The sequence below is a fragment of the Haliotis rubra genome, unplaced genomic scaffold (assembly GCF_003918875.1).
Source record: "Haliotis rubra isolate DU_JTF1 unplaced genomic scaffold, ASM391887v1 Scf389, whole genome shotgun sequence".
Classification (NCBI taxonomy): Eukaryota; Metazoa; Mollusca; class Gastropoda; order Lepetellida; family Haliotidae; genus Haliotis; species Haliotis rubra.
Window position 1 is genome coordinate 828,597 of NW_025767067.1, and position 19,753 is coordinate 848,349.

Genomic DNA, 19,753 nt, shown 5'->3' on the forward strand with positions numbered 1-19,753 from the left:
ACCACGTCATCGATACTGTAAGCAACGATCCCAGTCACAGAGTATGATGACATACTATCGGCCAAATGACCCAGTCTAACAATCCATTTGGTCACCTCTTGTGACCAGCATAGATTGTTGAGGGTCTGGTCTAAGGAAGTGAGTGAGTTGTGTTTTATGCCGCTTTTAGCAACATTCCAGCAAAATCACGGCAGGGGACACCAAAAATGGGCTTCACACATTGTACCCATGTGGGGAATGGAACCCAGGCTTTCGGCATAACGAGCAAAAGCTTTAACAAATAGGCTACCCCACTGCCCCTGTTCTAAGGAAGAATACTTGAGGGTGAACAATAATTAATTCAAGGATCCAACCAGACTAGCATCGGTTTGTTTAGCAAATTTCAGTATTTCATACTGACACTGAACAACGAAAATGCCCACTTCAACAGTTGGGATCCATTGAAAATATGTTGTACATGGTATGGTTCATTAGGATTATGAGACATCCATACAACATTCTTAATCAATAGTATTACCTGCTAGTTTCATGACAAACAGTTTTGTATTTCACTTTGTAAGAATTTGTTCTTTAATGAAAATCATAACAAAGTTTTAAATAACTGCAAAATAACAACACAACCCTTCATTATATACAGACTACTCGTCAAAGAGACTGACTGGATATCAACAGTTGTCTGCACATGCTACATATATAGGAAATGGGTTTCATGCACTAACATGGTTTCCCTATTGCACAACTTGTGGAGATCATATGTTCTAGTCTTTATTTGTGTTACAATAATATTGCGTATCACGGAAAACATAAAGTAAAGTTTCACAGAACAAAGTCTACAGCGATTTCACAGTTTTAAGCACAGAGAGAAACATGCAGTTAAAGTCTCTTCTACTGTTCGATCTGAAACCTTTAAAACATAAATAATTTGATATACATCCTGCAACAGTATAATATATTTTCAAACATATCTACATCCCTTTATACTGTTTAAAAAATATCAGTCTCAGATTGATGTATGGTCAATTTCAGTCCAAGACATTCTTTTGTTTCTGAAAATGTTTGACCTTTGTTTGGCATTGAGAAAATACCATTCACATTATCACCATTATAAGACCTACAAAAACAAACAAAGGTATTTTTCTGACGTCTGTCAGTACCAGACTAAATTTGCAGTATCTATTTACTATGTAAATTTACCAGCAAGTAAATGTATCAGGACCGTTCTCTAAACCAGATTATAATTTCGGTCCATGAGTCCAGTTCAGAAGATCCCAGTGAACAGCAGTCTGAGAGGAAAAGACCCCATCATGAATTACATATGAGCTACCCTGGTCTGTCATGAAACTCAGTTGCTGTCAAGCAGTATTGTCCATCATATTATCACTGATTTTTGGTTATCAATATTCACCATTACTTCATCCATTGAGTGCATGTCACTTCTATCATGTGTCTGTCATATTAACCAACTGACAAACAGTTGATGACTGAACTTACAGACTGATGTGTATTTTAGATCTCTAGCATATTTACACAACATTAGAATGAACATGATGAAATATGATTTTGGCAACATACTGTCCTCCAATAAAAATAGAGGGCATGCTACTCTGGAAGAGGCTCTCACAGGAAGAAATAAATATCTGATGGGAAAAAAATGATAAAAAAAGAAATAGAGCATCAGGAATATTTGTTTTAAAGTGTTGCTTGGTGCTTAATAAAAGAGGCAGCTCCTTTGTCTAATCACTGTCACTTGAACTCTCTCTGTTAGCAGCATCGCGGTTACCTCCCCTGTTTCCTGCAACCAAGCAAGTTGAATGTCTTGAATGATGGTATGTATTACCGAATGCAACAGTAAACACAAAACTAACAAACTAAAAAGATGTAATATTTTTAGTAGAATTGTTATTTTATACTTATCCTGACTCATGATCTTTGCTTATCTCCCTTTTCCATGCGAATGGTAGTGGAATACTTGAATCCTTTGTAGTTCCCTGAAGCGGATGTAAAAATACACTCACCCACGAGTTACCTCCCTTTTCCCGCGCAAACAGTCATGTGACCAGCCTTACTTGTCACTCTCTCCTGATTTTCTGCCCATTCACCTGGATCTACTGTGAAATCCGAAGTGTTTCCAGCGGGGAAGTTGGGAGGGCTTTTCCTCATGAGTCAGGATAAGTATAAAATATCAATTTTTCTTAAAAAATTACATATTTTTCCTTATCCTGACTCATGATCTTTTGCTTATAGAATCCTACGGATTGGTGGTGGTTTAAGCCACTTCCTGGATTCAACAGCTGTCCATAGATACGTCCTGTATCCCCCCCATGGGAACTGCGTAACGGCATTTCCTAGATCCTTTTCTTCAAACTTCCGTTATAACTCGGGGGGCCACAATCTTGTCTTACTTCTCTCTCAAACAAGTGAATCTTGTAGATTCATGTGGCTTAAGATATACTAGTTTCTTCTTTTTACTAGTTATCTATAACAACCCATAGATTATGATAAGATCGTTACCATAAATGAGTTGCGACCCCTTTACGTACAGGTAAGATCTTTACCCGTACAGAGTCTTAATCACTCATGCTAGCCTAGTCTAGACTGTGCGCATGGACTTTCAAACTAGAACATTTTCCATAGTAAAAGTTATCAACAAGTCAACGTGATAAAGGGGGAGATTTCAACTCAGCCTTTGAGGAACTGTTAGTTGCTGTTCTACAACAAGAGGCCCAAACTGGTGAATGCTGGAGACGTGTTCGGTGGCTATGTCTTGGAGGTAGTGGTTGGCAAACACTGTATCTGACTTCCAGAAGCAGCCCTCCATAATTGATGATATAGAGCAATTTCCATGTAGAGCGAGTGTTGAAGCCAGTGCTCTGACTTCGTGTGGGTTGGAAGCTCATGGAGATTCTAATCCTGCTGCTTTGTAGGCTCTCATCCAAAACGATATTGTCGTTCTTGAGACCTCCACTCATGTCTCCGTCGACAAGGGGATGAATAGGCGTTTGAACTTTCTTCTCCTTGTTTTAGTCTTTTGAAGATATATCTTCAAGGCTCTGACAGGACACAAGGATAAGTCCTGGGTGTCCTCTGGTCAAAGGATCATAGATAGCGCTGGCACATGGGACTGTCTATCTGGTTGACCAGGTCGTTGATTCTTTGCAATAAAGTCCCATCTAAGTCCTAGATGTACTGCAGCATGGTGCCCCATGTTGAATCTAGTTTGTTCAAAGTCCAGCGCATGTATCTCAGACATACAAGCTGCCGTGGCTAGGGCAAGTAGGAACAGAGTTTTCTGTGTGAGTAGCTCGAAGGTAGTCTGTTCTAGAGGTTCGTAGGCATCGCTCATGAGATGACGTAGAATTACATTCAGATCCCAGGCTGGTGCTCTGAATTTCTTTTGCTGGTCCTCCAGTTTAAAACATCGCAGCAGAGCTAGTAATTCTGGTACTTTCGTCAATTTGATGCCTGACTTCATAGTGACGACTGTGCTGATGGCTGCCAGATATGTGGATAATGTCGAACCTTTCAGATGTCTTGTATATCTAAGGTGACATAGATATTCCGCCACTTGAGGATGAGAAGCTTTCATAGCTGTGAAGCCCTTCCGCCTTGCATATTGTTCAAATTTCTGCCATTTGTCATCATACAAATTGCGAGTAGATCTGCGTAACGCAAAAGTTACTGCTTTCGCTGCTCTGGCGGAGTATCCTCTATTCTTCAGACAGGTTTTGATACGGTCCACACGTGTAGCTGGAACAATGTTGGGTTCCTGTGGACTTGCTTGGTGTGCGGATGTCTGAGTAGGTTCGGCCATTCTGGTAGTTTGAGGGTTGGACTTCCGAGATCTTCTGTTAGGTCTAGGAACCAGACTCTCGCTGGTCAATAGGGGGCGCGACCAAAGTCAGTTGTAGCGCTTGTGTCTGTTTGATCTTCAACAGTACTTTCGGTAGATCACAGGTGGAAACGCGTATGCGTTTAGTCCTTCCCATGTATGCTCAGTGCATCTGTTGCCCAGGCTTGGGGGTCTGGTACTGGTGAGACAAACGTATGTAGTTGTTTGTTGAACCTCGTGGCAAACAGGTCTATGCATGGGGATCCTATTTCCCTTATAATGAGCCGGAACGCTTCTGGATGGAGCATCCATTCCGTGGGTGACGGATGAAGTGGTTGGGAAAGAGCGTCTGCTAGTACGTTCTTGGCTCCCGGTATGTGACACGCCTTTATCCACATGTTTGCATCCTCTGTGATGTTGAACAACTGGAATGTGAGCTTCAGTAGGCTTGACCTTGTTGATCCTTGCCCATTTATGGAGAATGCCACTGTAGAGTTGTCCGTGTGGACCATCAGCATTCTGTTGCTCAGCGAACTCAACCATAGTTGTACGGCGTTGATCACAGCTTTCATTTCCAGCAGATTGATGTGAAGATGCTGTTCTGCTTTTGACCACTTCCCTGACGCAACTTGGTTGTTGACATGTGCACCCCATCCCTGTTGCGATGCATCTGCGTAAAGATGTGTGTCGAAGGCCAGCTCTTGAAAATAGGTCCCTCCGCAGATGTTACATTTTGAGATTTTCTGGTAACGAGATAGGGTCGACGCTGTCCAGATATTTTGCCAGGAATCATTGCAATGGACGTAGTTGTAACCTTCCTGTGTGAGTCAAGTCCTCTGCTGAGGTTAGTAGACCGAGCAGACATTGCCATGTTCGTAGTGTTAACGGAGAGATGACTGCTTGAGGAATCATGGATTGTATTTTGACCCAATGATCTTCTGGGGTCACAATTCGATTCTGTGTTGTGATGAATCTTATCACCAGGAATTGCAGATCTTGTGTTGGTTCCAACTCTGACTTCATCAGGTTCACTAGCCATCCTAGTTGAGTGAGCAACTTGATTGTGAAGTTCAGCCGATATCTGAGTTGATTGGCACTTTGATGAACCTGTATGCCGTCGTCCAGGTAAAAGGCATTGCGTAGACCTCGATGATGTAGGTAGGCGACTATGGGCTTGGTTATTTGTGTGAATAACCATGGAGCGGACGATATTCCAAACGGTAGGACGTTCCATTGGAAGTGCTGACCTCTCATAAGGAATCGTAGATATTTTCTTGATTCCGGATGCATGGGGATGTGTAGATATGCATCCTGGAGGTCTATGCTGGCCATATAATCTGCTGAACGAATTAGTTGAGGTAGGTGGATCATTCTGAACCTTTCCGGTTTGAGTAGATAGTCTTGGTTGAATTTCCACATGTTGTAAATTAACCTGAATTTCTCTTTGGAATTCTTTTTGGGTACTAGGTAAATTAGTAGAAGCCTGGCGTGAGATGATGTTGATCTATTCTCTCTACCGCATTCTTGGTTAGAAGCGAGTTGATGGCTTCTTGTAGCTTGTCTGCTTGCTCGTCTGCATAGTTGAAGACCATCGGTCTGAAGGTTAACGGTGGTGCGGCCTTGAGCTGTACCCTTCTCGCAGTACTTGTCAGACGTAGTCGTCCTCAAGTATTCCCCAATTTTCCCAGTACCTTTGTAGATGTCCACTCACTGTCGATGGTTGTACAGGAACGGCTGGGGGTGGAAGCATCCAGTCGTTCCGAACCCCAATTTCAACGTCTAGCTCCTCTGAAACCTCTGGGAGTACGTCCTCTCCCTGAGTTTCCTCTGAAGTTTCTGGATGGGCGACGAAAAGAGCTTTTCCCGCCTCTGAAGCTGGAGTATTTCTTCTCCTTAGCCTTCTGGATAGCGGAATATTTTGACTTGCTGTTGTACTTCTGTGAAGTATGATGAATGATGTAGGCTAGAGTATCTATAGACTTGATCATCATGACTTCCCTTGAGTCCTGAGTAGCTTCCTTAGCTGCATCATCTACTGTAAACGTACTTATTTTCGCGTGGTGCAATTTTCGCGGAATTGACAGTTTAGACTACATCGTGCGGTCAATTATTCGCGCAATCAGTAATTGCCGGAACTGCCAGCTGTCTCTTTGGCCGCCACTAAAAGCAGTGAAAACAAACAGAGTGGCTTAACCTGTCAGGCGGCGTTTATTGCTTACTCACAGGAAATCCCTATCTGTGCGATATACTAGTACACAGTAATCCGTTTACTCACGGAAGAGATGAAAAACACATCAGTCTTATGTTCCGAATTCTGACGATCTGACGAATTAACTTCTACTGAATATGAAGCTCTTTGTGATTTCAAACAAACCGGGTTGTTGTGAATGAGATGATTGAGTGTTAAGTGACTATTCGCTTCATGATGTACTGGTAAATAAAACCTTAATGAATAAATAAAATACTGCTGTATTATTTCTTTCCGAGTCGTTTCATGGTAATCTGTTTTGTATCAAACCATCTGTCATGTGACCAATTTCCATGGCGGCCACAACACACATTGCTGTTTTCGCTAATTCGGCGATGGGATTTGACTCATTATCTAATTAATTATTTGGGAAATCCATTAGTTAAGTATGATCCTTTATGCTACTATCAGTCGTCATTTTAAGATTTCCGTAGATTTCTGTCTTCAAACTTGATGTGTTATGGTAACAACTCAGGGGCGAGCATGGCTAGACTGAATGAATGACAGGTTTATTCGCAGTGTATAAATTTTCGCGCTAAAATGTTTTGAGCGAAAATAAAACCTGCGCGAAATATAATACGTTTACAGAATCTCACCTCCGAACATGGTAGGCGCCGCCCAAGGAGCTCTAAGTAGCGGTTGGATAAATCTGTCACTCAAGGAACACAATGCCAGTAGACCCTGTCCCTGTCACAAGGTGAGACCCGCCGACGTTGAGGCCAAATGATCCGATATGAAGTATTGGTCCTTCTTCTGAGTGAACAGAGCAGATAATATCATTCTATCTTCTTCCGAGTGGGGTTCTGGAACTTGTTAATCAATGCCTCATTGATTGCTCTGGACCTCGCTAATCTGAAGAAGGATCTCCTCGTCGCGTTATCAAGTTGGGCCAACTTTTTATCCTCCACCTTGTAAAACTTGTTCCAAGAGTCGTTGACCAGTTATAAATTCTCATCTAAGTCCGGCGCTCTCATGAAGGGGTCCATGTGATGTAAGGGGAATTTCCTCGCATTAAATGCTGGCAGATGTTGATTCTGGAATCTAGTAGCTTTGGCAAAAGATATGCGTAGGTTCGAAGGCATCTTGGATATTGGCTCAATAGTAGGAATAGTCACCCAGTCGAAGTCGTCCTTGCACATCTTGTATGTGTAAGCTATCAGATAGTTCTTGTTCCGTAGAACTATGCCTTCGCAAATCCTCCTTCTGCGAACCTTCCTTTTGCGAATCTATCTTCTGCGAACCTCTATCTCGTGATCCATCCTTTCACGAACGTCTGTCTCGTGATCAATCCCTTTGCGAGCCTCTGTCTCGTGATCCATCCCTTCGCGAACTTATCTCTCGCGAACCTAGCCTTCACGAACTTCCTTCTCATGAACCTTCGTGAACCTTCTGTTCGTGTGAGAGCTGCGGGATGTAGATCTGGAACGGCTGGCTCTTGGAGATGGATTCCTAGGCGTTCTCAAACGTTGAGGGTTCGCAGACGAAGTTCTCTTAGAGTTAGTAGCCTTCGCGAACCTTCCATCCTGTTCCATGATGACAGGGTCGTCCAATTGTGATGACCTTCTCGAACGTACACGTTCGCCAATGTTGTTTGCAGATGTAGATCTGTGAGGCGTATCAGGTTCGCGCAGGTCTGAGGGTTTGCGAACGTTGTCGGTTGATGTGAGATTCTGTCGTGCCTTCGCTTCCTCATCAAACTGTCGTTCCATCATGGCCATCAATTTGGGTAGTAAATTGCCTCATGAAATCGCCTGGATTGAAGTTCTGAGTTGACTGGAACTGATTCGTTATTGATGAAGCGGACGCGAACGCTGATGTGTTGTGTGCTTCAACTTCACTGCGTTGAGAAGTTGGTGGTTGGTCGTCAAACAGCTGGCCCACTGTTGTAGTTGCAGGAGATGATCTAGTAGTCGTGGAGGTTGACTGCGTCGCCGATCTAGTAGGTACTTCAGGCAGAAGTAACGGTGGTTCATCAAACACGTCTGCCTCATGCGGTAGGATGATCTCCTCATTAAACGACCTCTGATGAGTTGACTTGCTAGGTCGTGTTGATTTCGACGCTGACCTAGTTATAGATGCCCTTTTCTGCATTCTGGCGTAGTCTTTTTCTTACTCTGAGAGGGCATCAACTCCGTCGTAGCAGACCTCTTTTTCGCCCCCGTAACAGACGACTGCCCCTGCAACGTACTCAACATAGCACCAGAATTATGTATTTCTGCAGTAGCAAACAACCTACGGATACCGGCTTGATCTCCAAGTTTATCAACCGTGACTTGTGATGACTTCCTCACCCGATCCATGGCACGTCTATAGGTATAAGACAAATATTGATTAAATTGCAAACTTGATAAACCAATGCAATATGTACAATGTAAGGTGGAAGAAAATGGCTTAATGCACTATGGGCTTTGGGGGTGAGGGTCAGCCACTGATAGCCGGTGCCTGCAAACAAAGCAATATCATGAAATGTAAACAAGTTACATTACGATGAAAAATGTGTCACAAATTACAATAATTTCTTCAAATTGTATACAAATAATACATGATAGTTATAGCCAAATACCATACACAGCGTAATTTTGATAAATAGGATCTAAATATAAAGGCCTCCAGTGCTCGCCCAACCATCTGCTTGGGCGAAAAGGGAGAGAGTGACAAGTAAGGTTGGTCACATGACTGTTTGCGCAGGAAAAGGGAGGTAACTCGTGGGTGAGTGTATTCTTACGTCCGCTTCAGGGAACGACAAAGGATTCAAGTGTTCCACTACCATTCGCATGGAAAAGGAAGATAAGCAAAGATCATGGGTCAGGATAAGGAAAAATACTTAATTTAAGACTATGGACTGCAGATCCTTCATGGGGTATGAATATACTCCAGCACAGCCAGGACCTTGAGATGTGCAATACAGCAATTATTGTTATTAACAAAATACTGTAATCTTATGAGTCTCACATTAATAAATAGGAAGGTTACAGACAACCCAAAGTGAATATTCAGTTAACAAAATTAGAATTTTTTTAAAGCCCCATTCAAGCTCTCAATGCTGGGACATAATTTCCAGAATTCTTGAATTACCTGCTTAAATCTGAAAACAAGTTAGTGAAAGATGTAACTATATTTGAGAAAAAACCCTTTGCTCTAATGTCAACTGTCGAGTACTAAAGCACACTTTTGCCATTAACTATAATAGATAAAGTACAAGGATTCTTGCAGACAGATCAAAGGGAAGGTAATTTGAAAAGTAATGACGAAGAACCCAAACTGTACATTATGTAAGATGAAGTACTGTCGGCCCCTTTGATCTTTAAGAGAACCATCTTGGAATTAAGAGTAAACAAAAACTTTCTATGCACGTGTGAGACAATTTTTTCCCTGAGTAAATATTGGACACCGACCTCCTGCTCGGATCTGGTTAAGAGACGCTAGAACACGGAGCATGAAGGCAGCAGGAACGGTGATGGTGTCTCGTGTCTCCTCCAGCATGATCTCATTGCGTCTCTGGATCTGTCGTATGAATACATATGTTCATTGCAGACTAATAATGACAATATCAGGTGTTCCTTGACCTCTTTTGAGTAGTATAGATGATAGTATAGAAAGGTTCTTTGTCTGAACAGCCATTATGTGAGGATCACCCAGTAATTGGTGGTGGACAAGAGAAAATGATCCACATATCAAACCAAGACCATATTACTTGGATCATCACATTGTTGTCACGTTCAGTCTTACTACAACACATCCTGCATCATCATGCTCATATAAAATGTATTTATTCACTTTTCACAGATCTGTCACCCAAGGAAAGACGTATATACCCAGTTGAAAATGTTATCTGATGATTTCAAGGATGATTCCCTACCTCATGAGCCTTTTCCTCATCAAACGCTGGCTCTGTTTCCATTGGAGACCAAACCTTCACATCATAGTCTATTCCACTTGATGCCAGAACTAGGAAGGAATAGAACAGTTAAATATTACCAAAGAGAAATCATAGTCAGAAAGAACATAATAAGATGGCAAGTTCACTTCCATGAGAATATTCCTGTTTTGTTTATCAGTTTGTTTCTCACTATCTAAACGATGTGATAACATACTTGGATCATACGGATGAGGCTGCAAGCAGTTGACAACATGGCGATCTGCCTCCAGGAGCATCACAAGAGCCGACGTGTGTCGGTCCCACACAAATATGTGTCCACAGTCCGACCCACTCATCACAAAGTCCTCACCCCAGAAGTTAGCTTCCTTGATCTGTAAGGAAACCAATCACATTACACAGCATCCCTCCCGTTGACTATGTGTTCCCTAAGTGATTTTGTATTTTCACTCAAAGATTTGAGTGGAATTCATAATCAAAAGAAGGGAAAACAACAATCAAACTTACTTTTGTTTCCCTATGGCTGTAACCTTTTTTAGACAAAAGAAATGCAATTATGTAGATAGAATCACAATATAATCAACATGTACCGGTAACTTTTTAAGTAAAATTTATATTTTATACTTATCCTGACTCATGATCTTTTGCTTATCTCCCTTTCCCTTGCGAATGGTAGTGGAACACTTGAATCCTTTGTAGTTCCCTGAAGCGGACGTAAAAATACACTCACCCATGAGTTACTTCCCTTTTCCGTGCAAACAGTCATGTGACCAGCCTTACTTGTCACTCTCTCCTGATTTTTCTGCCATGCACCTGGATCTACTGTGAAATCCGAAGTGTTTTCAGCAGGGAGGTTGGGAGGGCTTCTCCTCATGAGTCAGGATAAGTATAAAATATCAATTTTACTTAAAAACTTAGATATTTTTCCTTATCCTGACTCATGACCTTTTGCTAATAGAATCCTACGGATTGGTGGTGGGTCAAGCCACTTCCTGGATTCATCAGCTGTCCATAGATACGTCCTGTATCTCCCCCCATGGAAACTGCGTAACGACATTTCCTAGATCCTATTCTTCAAACTTCCGGGGGGACCACTACCTTGTCTTACTTCTCTCTCAGACAAGTGAATCTTGTAGATTCATGTGGCTTAAGATATACTAGTATCTTCTTTTTACTAGTTATCTATAACAACCCATAGATTATGATAAGATCGTTATCATAAATGAGTTGCGACCCCTTTACGTACAGGTAAGATCTTTACCCGTACAGAGTCTTAATCACTCATGCTAGCCTAGTCTAGGATGTGCCCATGGACTTTCAAACTAGAACATTTTCCATAGTAAAAGTTATCAACAAGTCAACGTGATAAAGGGGGAGATTTCAACTCAGCGCCTTTGAGGAACTGTTAGTTGTTGTTCTACAACAAGAGGCCCAAACTGGTGAATGCCGGAGACGTCTTCAGTGGCTATGTCTTGGAGGTAGTGGTTGGCAAACACCGTATCTGACTTCCAGAAGCAGCCCTCCATAATCGATGATATAGAGCAATTTCCATGCAGAGCCAGTGTTGAAGCTAGTGCTCTGACTTCGTGTGTGTTGGAAGCTCTTGTAGGTTCTAATCCTGCTGCTTTGTAGCTCTTAGTATAACGGCTCTCATCCAAAACGATATTGTCGTTCTTGAGACTTCCACTGATGTCTCCGTCGACAAGGGGATGAATAGGCGCTTGAATTTTCTTCTCCTTGTTTTAGTCTTTTGAAGATATATCTTCAAGGCTCTGACAGGACACAAGGATAAGTCCTGGGTGTCCTCTGGTCCGAGGATCATAGATAGCACTGGCACATGGAACTGTCTAGCTGGCTGACCAGGTAGTTGTATCTCAGACATACAAGCTGACGTGGCTAGGGCAAGTAGGAACAGAGTTTTCTGTGTGAGTAGCTCGAAGGTAGTCTGTTCTAGAGGTTCATAGGCATCGCTCATGAGATGACGTAGAATTACATTCAGATCCCAGGCTGGTGTATCTTAATTTCTTTTGCTGGTCCTCCAGTTTAAAACATCGCAGCAGAGCTAGTAATTCTGGTACTTTCGTCAATTTGATGCCTGACTTCATAGTGATGACTGTGCGGATGGCTGCCAGATATGTGGATAATGTCGGACCTTTCAGATGTCTTGTATATCTCAGGTGACATAGATATTCTGCCACTTGAGGATGAGAAGCTTTCATAGCTGTGAAGCCCTTCCGCCTTGCATATTGTTCAAATTTCTTCCATTTGTCACCATACAAATTGTGAGTACATCTGCGTAACGTTAAGGTTACTGCTTTCGCTGCTCTGGCGGAGTATCCTCTTTTCTTCAGCCAGGTTTTGATACGGTCCACACGTGTAGCTGGAACAATGTTGGGTTCCTGTGGACTTGCTTGGTGTGCGGATGTCTGAGTAGGTTCGGCCATTCTGGTAGTTTGAGGGTTGGACTTCCGAGATCTTCTATTAGGTCTAGGAACCAGACTCTCGCTGGCCAATAGGGCGCGACCAAAGTCAGTTGTAGCGCTTGTGTCTGTTTGATCTTCAACAGTACTTTCGGTAGTAAGATCGGAGGTGGAAACGCGTAAGCGTTTAGTCCTTCCAATGATATGCTCACCTTACGGATAGACGCCGTTCTTGTGATAAAAGCCTTAAGATTCGTACGGACATTTAAGACGTGTATCACATCGTAGAGAGGTACCGGACAAAGGAGGCTGAGTAAAAGCCGGAGATCGATAGGCCTGCGAACCTAGAGCTACAAGAGTCTGGCAACCTAATGCTGACCCTATCCCTGTGAAAGACAGTCAGCTCAGGATCCGCTGACATTGCGTGAATGTCGCTGACTCATCTGCCAGACTTTACCGTCACAAGGAAAGCTGCCTTCCAATTTAACAGCTGGAGAGGGAGCCGACAAATCGAAAAAGAGAGGGCCGGGGCATCCAATTAAGAACGATTGACAAGTCCCACTGGGGACTAATCAGGCGGACAGCCGGTCGGATTCTGACGCTGCACAATGGGGGTGGTACCCTGAGAGTACACCATCGGCAGGTGTGTGAAAAGCAGAAATAGACGTGGAGTAGCATCTGATAGAAGAAGCGGCAAAGCCGGCTTCTCATCTAGATTGCAAAAACCCAATACTCTGACTAAATCTGTAGAAAAAGGGATCGAGAATCCCTCTGCCGACACACAAGCATGCACAACAGGCCCATCTGCCCCCACACTGAACATTTGTCGAATCCCTCCGCGAAGCCAGAAATTGTCTGCAACTAGTGCAGGAATTCTGTTCGCTTGGAGGCGATTCCGGACAGTGGCCAAGCCACCCACTGAATCCTGGGATTCGGGTGGGGCGCTCCGCTTGGGATAGCAGATTCGGTTCAAAGGGTCATCGAACAGGAGGCTGAGTCAGCAACCTGATGATTACCGTAAACCGGATTTGCGCTGACCAAAGAAGTACAAGGAGTACAAGTAGTCGAGCTGCGAGAGAACCCTGGGAATCAGGTGTGTCGGTGGAAACACCCACAGAACCCTCTCCGCCCAATCAAGCTTCGGATCCGGAATCTGGGAGCAAAGACCGGTATTTGGTTTCTCACCCCAGAGTCAAACAGATCCACCCGTAACAACCCGTATAACCGGGAGGCAAACCTGAATATTCCCCATTCCAGCATCCACTCGTGATGGGCTAGTACACACCGTGAGAGTGCATCTGCACGAACATTGTCTACCCCCAGGAGATAAACAGTGAGTTTGATTTTACGCCGCTTTAAGCAATGTACCAGTAACATCACAGCGGGGGGACACCAGATATGGGTTTCATACATGGTACCCATGTTGGGAATCGAACCCGGGTCTTCAGTGTGACGAGCGGACGCTGTAACCACTAGGCTATCCCACGGCCCCTAGGAGAGCATATGGCAAACTGGACTCACCAGAGCAGAAACTGTCATGCCTCCTGCAGGAGAGACAGCGTACCGTCCTGCCTCAGGCCATTGCCATCTGATTGTCTATATATAGACGAACCACACGGCTTCAAACCTGGTCCACAAAGTGTTCGAATACCAGCCTGACTGCTCCCAATTTCAGAAAGTGAGGTCGCCCAGAACCCTGCCCCAGCTCTAGAGGCATCCCATCCGTTTGACTCATGATCAATGGCGTCGGGTCTCCCGGGGAACCCCCTGGGTAGATTCCCCCGGCGTGTGTCCACTTCAAGTGAGGAACCAACCACTCTGAATGTGGAAAACGCTCTCGCAACTCTCCGAGTGAGACCACAGCTGTGCTAACGCCTACTGTAAAGGTCGCATCCTCGGACATGCACGCCAGATAATGACCACTGTCGCCATGTTGCCTAGCAACTGGAGCCATGTCCGTGTCGATGCCACGGGGAACTCAAGAGATTGCAAAGCAACCCTTCTGAACCCTGGTAAGGCGGTTTGGAGACGGGGATACCATGCTACGCCATGTCCCGAATCTCTCTCCCAAGAAAACCAGTCTGTGTAGACACCAGTTCTGATTTCTTGAGATTGATAATCCAATCCAATCCCGCTTGGTGAGAACACTCATCACGGAAAGGATTGCGTGGCAAGCGCTCTGAGTAGCCAGTCGACTAGATACAGTGACAACACTTGCCCTGTGCCCCGGCGACCTGCGTTATAATAACATGAGTTTGGTGAACGCCCTTGGTGATGCCGAAGGGGAGCACACAAACCTGATAACACTTCCTGTCGAAGGAAAAAACCTGAGGTATTTCCTGAACTCGGGGAGCATCGGGTTATGACGGTACACGTCCTTGAGGTCGATTGAGCCTCTACAGATGAGATCACTGATCTTAGTGTCTCCATCTTGAAAGACGGAACCTCTATCATGTCGTTCTGCCCTAAGATTAGTATAGGTTTGAACTCTCCATCCTTCTTGGTACCCAGGAAATAGGTGGAGTAAAACCCCGCATTTTCCTGCCCCATAGGAACACCTGGATGGCTGCCTCGTCCAGCAACGACTGGAATTCGGCACAGAGTGTATCAGAACCCAGGGATTTGCTGTGACTTTCTCCCACTCCCTTAGGAATGTGGAAAGCCAACCGCCGACAGGGACGCCGGTCAGAAGGCAGTGGATCCCAACGGTCAGCAGTGTGTCGACTGCTTGCGCTGGGTCCCCTGCGGGATGGCTCGAATTGGAGGATTGCTCCAACAAGGGCGTCGAGTCCTTGAAGGTGCCTACTGCCTCGCGGCCTCTCGTACCACTGTCAATGCCCCAGGAAACAACAGGGTAGAACCCATCCGGTAGTGCAGTGACATGACGCATGTTGCGTAACCAGCGAAAACTGAGCAATAGGCAGTCAGAGTCGGCACTCGCTATCTGGCTAACACATGAACCTGATAGCACCATGCGCCAGATGTGAGTGGACATCCGTCAGTTGCCACACTGGTGTGGCGTATGACGTGTCATCCGGTGGGCAGTGACATGGGTGCCTGTTTTCGTAACCAGCGAAAACTGAGCAACAGGCAGCAGCCAGAGTCGGCGCTCATCCTTGCCTAGTCGAAACTAGGAAGTGCCCCGACGAACCTGACCGCACAGATGCAGTTAACTACCACGGGGGGTCCGTAAACCCCTCCTCCCCCATCAGGTACCAGTGATTGAGCTCTGGGAGGTCAAATCAAGTCCGATTACTTAAGAGGAGAGGGGCACCAGGTCGGGGCACCAGGCGAACTCAGGTCGAGACCCGAGTCGCCGGGAACCTGTGCCGGACCTGAACCAGAGGCCAGGCCCGCATGAGGTCCCCCAGACAACCCATCACCGGAGCCGTAGCTCGGATCAGAGTGCCCAGGGGGAGGAGCAATCCCCGAGCCTAGCCTGCGTACTGTATAGAGAATGAGCAAAACAAAGGTGATACGAAACGACCACGATTACGAACTCACTCAATGATGACTTACCGTAATTTCGCTGAAAACGAGACTATTAGGGCAAGCCTACTATATAATATGAAAACATTATATAGAAACTCCCTACCATAGAGTAAGCCTAGAGCTAACAATAATATAGGAAGGGAGAAGAAGCGTGTGGTCCGCCATCTTGCCTGTCACATGGCAGGAAAACAGACGACCCACCAGCAAAGTTACAACAATTCATGAATGAAAATACCTACATATGAATTCCATCTAACGCCCGTGAGTAAATAAAGGAACCATACATACAGTATTTGATTCTTATCACTCATCTTCGTAGGGACAGGGAAAGATTCCTGAGAAAGAACACACGCACGTCTTTCCTGAGAAACGACAGCATGAAAAGTGAGGTACGAAGTAGATGGCGAACGCCATTTTTTGTTTTGTAAATATTTATTATTTAAATATTGTTACAAATGTCGTAGGATTTTAAAATGGACATCCGCTAAATATAAAGGATATCTACGGTATACAGGACTCCAGTGCTCGCCTAACCATCCGCTAGGCTTGGGCGAAAAGGGAGAGAGTGACTAGTAAGGCTGGTCACATGACTGTTTGCGCGGGAAAAGGGAGATAACTTGTGGGTGAGTGTATTTTTACGTCCGCTTTGGGAACTACAAGGGATTCAAGTGTTCCACTACCATTCGCAAGGGAAAGGGAGAAAAGCAAAAGATCATGAGTCAGGATAAGGAAAAATTTGAACATTTTTAGTGAGTGAATATCGTTTAACTTCACTTTTAGCAATATTCCAGCATATCATGGCGAGGGACACCAGAAATGGGCATCACACATTAAACCCAGGTCTTCAGTGTGACGAACAGACACTCTAACCATTAGGCCATCCCACTGCCCCTGAACATTTTTATGAATAATTATTCAAAATTTCACAAAGAGTGCAAAGAAATCGCAGCAGTAAATAAAAGTACAGAACATATAAAATCTGAAACTTAGTAAACAATCTGCACTTTCACAGGTTTGTAATTACTTCGTCCCATTCAACTGACAGACCAAACAACAAGATGTAAAATACTGAACAAAATTTACATCAACATCAACTGACCAAAGGCAACTGATTAGAAAAGATCTATAAAGAAGTAAATAGAAAAGCCTGTGGAAGAAATACGTGTTGGACACTTCCACATTACATTGAACAGTGAAAATGGTACCATTGTTCTGGCGTTTCTGTGTCCGCGGAACTTGATCTTCGTCTTGGGCTGGAAGACATGCTTCATCTCCTGCTGCTCCTTCTCCTCCTGCCTCTTCGCCCGTCTGCATGGCGCGCTCATCATCGTCTCTGCAACACACAATACCTGTGAGCACCTTTCAATCCTGCAGGTGGACATGCCACTTCTGGTAGCTTAAGTCTGAAGTGGCTCAAATTTGCTCATCAAGAATGAACTGTCTCTTAAACTCAAACATAGTACACAATACCTGTGAGCACCTTTCAATCCATTTCAGCTGTTTCAAATTGTAGCTGTAGGTGGACATGCCACTTCTGGTCCCTGTTCTATACCATTCTATCTAACTCTATCCTATCTAATTATCTCACTTTTTAATGTAAGGGTGTGCACACGACACCCAGGTGAGCACATGCTGCAGTTTGTAGTGTAAGTTGGGTCCATTAGGCATACTAAACACCTGTGAATGAAGGATCTAATTCCACATTTGGACCTAAAATGTTTCGAGGCTTTTCAAGACCATACCAGTACTTGTGGGTTTCAACTGTCTGTGTATATGTCCATACACACCAAAACTGTATTTTGGCTTTGTCTATATTCCATAAAATCTCAACTTGAATCTACTGCTATCTTAACTCTGTCAATATTCCATCTCGACTTGAATTCTTCCTTGGCTCTGTCTATACTCTCATCTCAACTTGAACCAATCCTAGGCTTCATCCATACAGTAATTCAACATAACCTACTCCTACATAACCATTACCCTACTCCTACATAACCATTACCCTACTCCTACATACCACTACCCTACTCCTACATAACCACTCCTATATTACCCTACTCCTACATAACCAGTACCCTACTCCTACATAACCATTACCCTACTCCTACTCCTACATAACAATTACCCTACTCCTACATAACCACTACTCCTACATAACCATTACCCTACTCCTACATAACCATTACCCTACTGTTAATGTCAATGATGATGTACCTGAGCAGCCTGGCCCTGCTCCTGTTGGGGAAGGGCCGTGGGTGGATGTCATCCTCCTCGCTGCTGGAGTCCAGATGTAGCCAGTCATCCTCCCGTGACCCGGTTCTCTGCTGACCTCGGCCAGATGCTGAACCACCACGACCAACTGACAAAAACAGAACCATTAATACTAGAACAAAGCATTATTACTGCAACAAGTGTTTACATTAATGGCTCTCATTTTCAAGGTTATGTACCGGTAACATCTTTCTATTTTCAAATTCATCATGTACCCGAATTTGACTCATGTCCCTATTCCATGTGTCATGCCTCCCCTCCCCTCTCAACCAGCCTTCCACCAACACAACTCTACCACCCCTACCTGCCAGATACACCAACCTGACTACCATCCCTACCTGCCTACCTCCCTTAGCTGTCTGACACCCACACCAGTCCTCCACCCCTACCTGCCTGACACCCCTACCAGTCCACCACCCCTACCTGCCTGACACCCCTACCAGTCCACCACCCCTACCTGCCTGACACCCCTACCAGTCCACCACCCCTACCTGCCTGACACCCCTACCAGTCCACCACCCCTACCTGCCTGACACCCACACCAATCCACCACCCCTACCTGCCTGACAACCCTACCTGCCGGATACACCAACCTGACTACCACCCCTACCAGTCCACCACCCCTACCTACCTGACACCCTACCTGCCTTACACCCCTACCTGCCTGACACCCCTACCAGTCTACTGTGCCTTCCTGCCTGATACCCCTACCAGTCCTACTGTGCCTTCCTGCCTGATACCCCTACCAATCCACCACACTCTACCTGCCTGACACCCCTACCAGTCCACCACCCCTACCTGCCTGACACCCCTACCAGTCTACCACCCCACCCCTACCTGCCTGACACCCCCTACCAGTCCACCATCACTACCTGCCTGACCCCTACCTGCCTGACACCCCCACCAGTCTACCACCCCTACCTGCCTGATACCCCTGTTTACTGTGCCCTACCTGCCTGATACCCCCTCCACCACCCCCTACCACCCACACCAAATCCACCCCTACCTGCCTGACACCTTCCAGTCTACCTGCCTGACACCCCTACCAGTCCACCATCACCTACCTGCCTGACACCCCTACCAGTCCACCACCCCACCTACCTGCCTGACACCCCTACCAGTCCACCACCCCTACCTGCCTGACACCCCTACCAGTCCACCACCCCTACCTGCCTGACACCCACACCAATCCACCACCCCTACCTGCCTGACAACCCTACCTGCCGGATACACCAACCTGACTACCACCCCTACCAGTCCACCACCCCTACCTGCCTGACACCTCTACCTGCCTTACAACCCTACCTGCCTGACACCCCTACCAGTCTACTGTGCCTTCCTGCCTGATACCCTTACCAATCCACCACACCCCTACCTGCCTGACACCCCTACCAGTCCACCACCCCTACCAGTCCACCACCCCTACCTGCCCACCACCCCTACCTGTCTACCATCCCTACCAGCCTGACACACCCCTACCTGCCTGCCTGATACCCCTACCAGTCCACCACCCCTACCTGCCTGACACCCCTTCCAGTCTACCATGCTTTTCTGCCTGACACCCCTACCAGTCCACCATCCCTACCTGCCCGATACCCCTACCAGTCCACCACCCC

General features: G+C 45.4%; 1 protein-coding gene across 1 annotated transcript in view; it reads right to left on the bottom strand.

The window, feature by feature from the left end:
- Positions 1–1,391: 1,391 nt before the first annotated feature.
- Positions 1,392–19,753, bottom strand: part of LOC124286639 (DDB1- and CUL4-associated factor 6-like) — a 33,191-nt gene continuing 14,829 nt past the window's right edge. The window contains exons 12-18 of the mRNA XM_046723035.1: positions 19,341–19,357; positions 18,081–18,225; positions 17,072–17,199; positions 10,172–10,328; positions 9,937–10,025; positions 9,473–9,581; positions 1,392–1,792 (exon numbers count right to left, since the gene is read on the bottom strand). Coding sequence (XP_046578991.1) covers positions 1,734–1,792; positions 9,473–9,581; positions 9,937–10,025; positions 10,172–10,328; positions 17,072–17,199; positions 18,081–18,225; positions 19,341–19,357 — 704 coding nt within the window. The 3' untranslated portion in view covers positions 1,392–1,733. The remainder of the gene's footprint in view (positions 1,793–9,472; positions 9,582–9,936; positions 10,026–10,171; positions 10,329–17,071; positions 17,200–18,080; positions 18,226–19,340; positions 19,358–19,753) is intronic.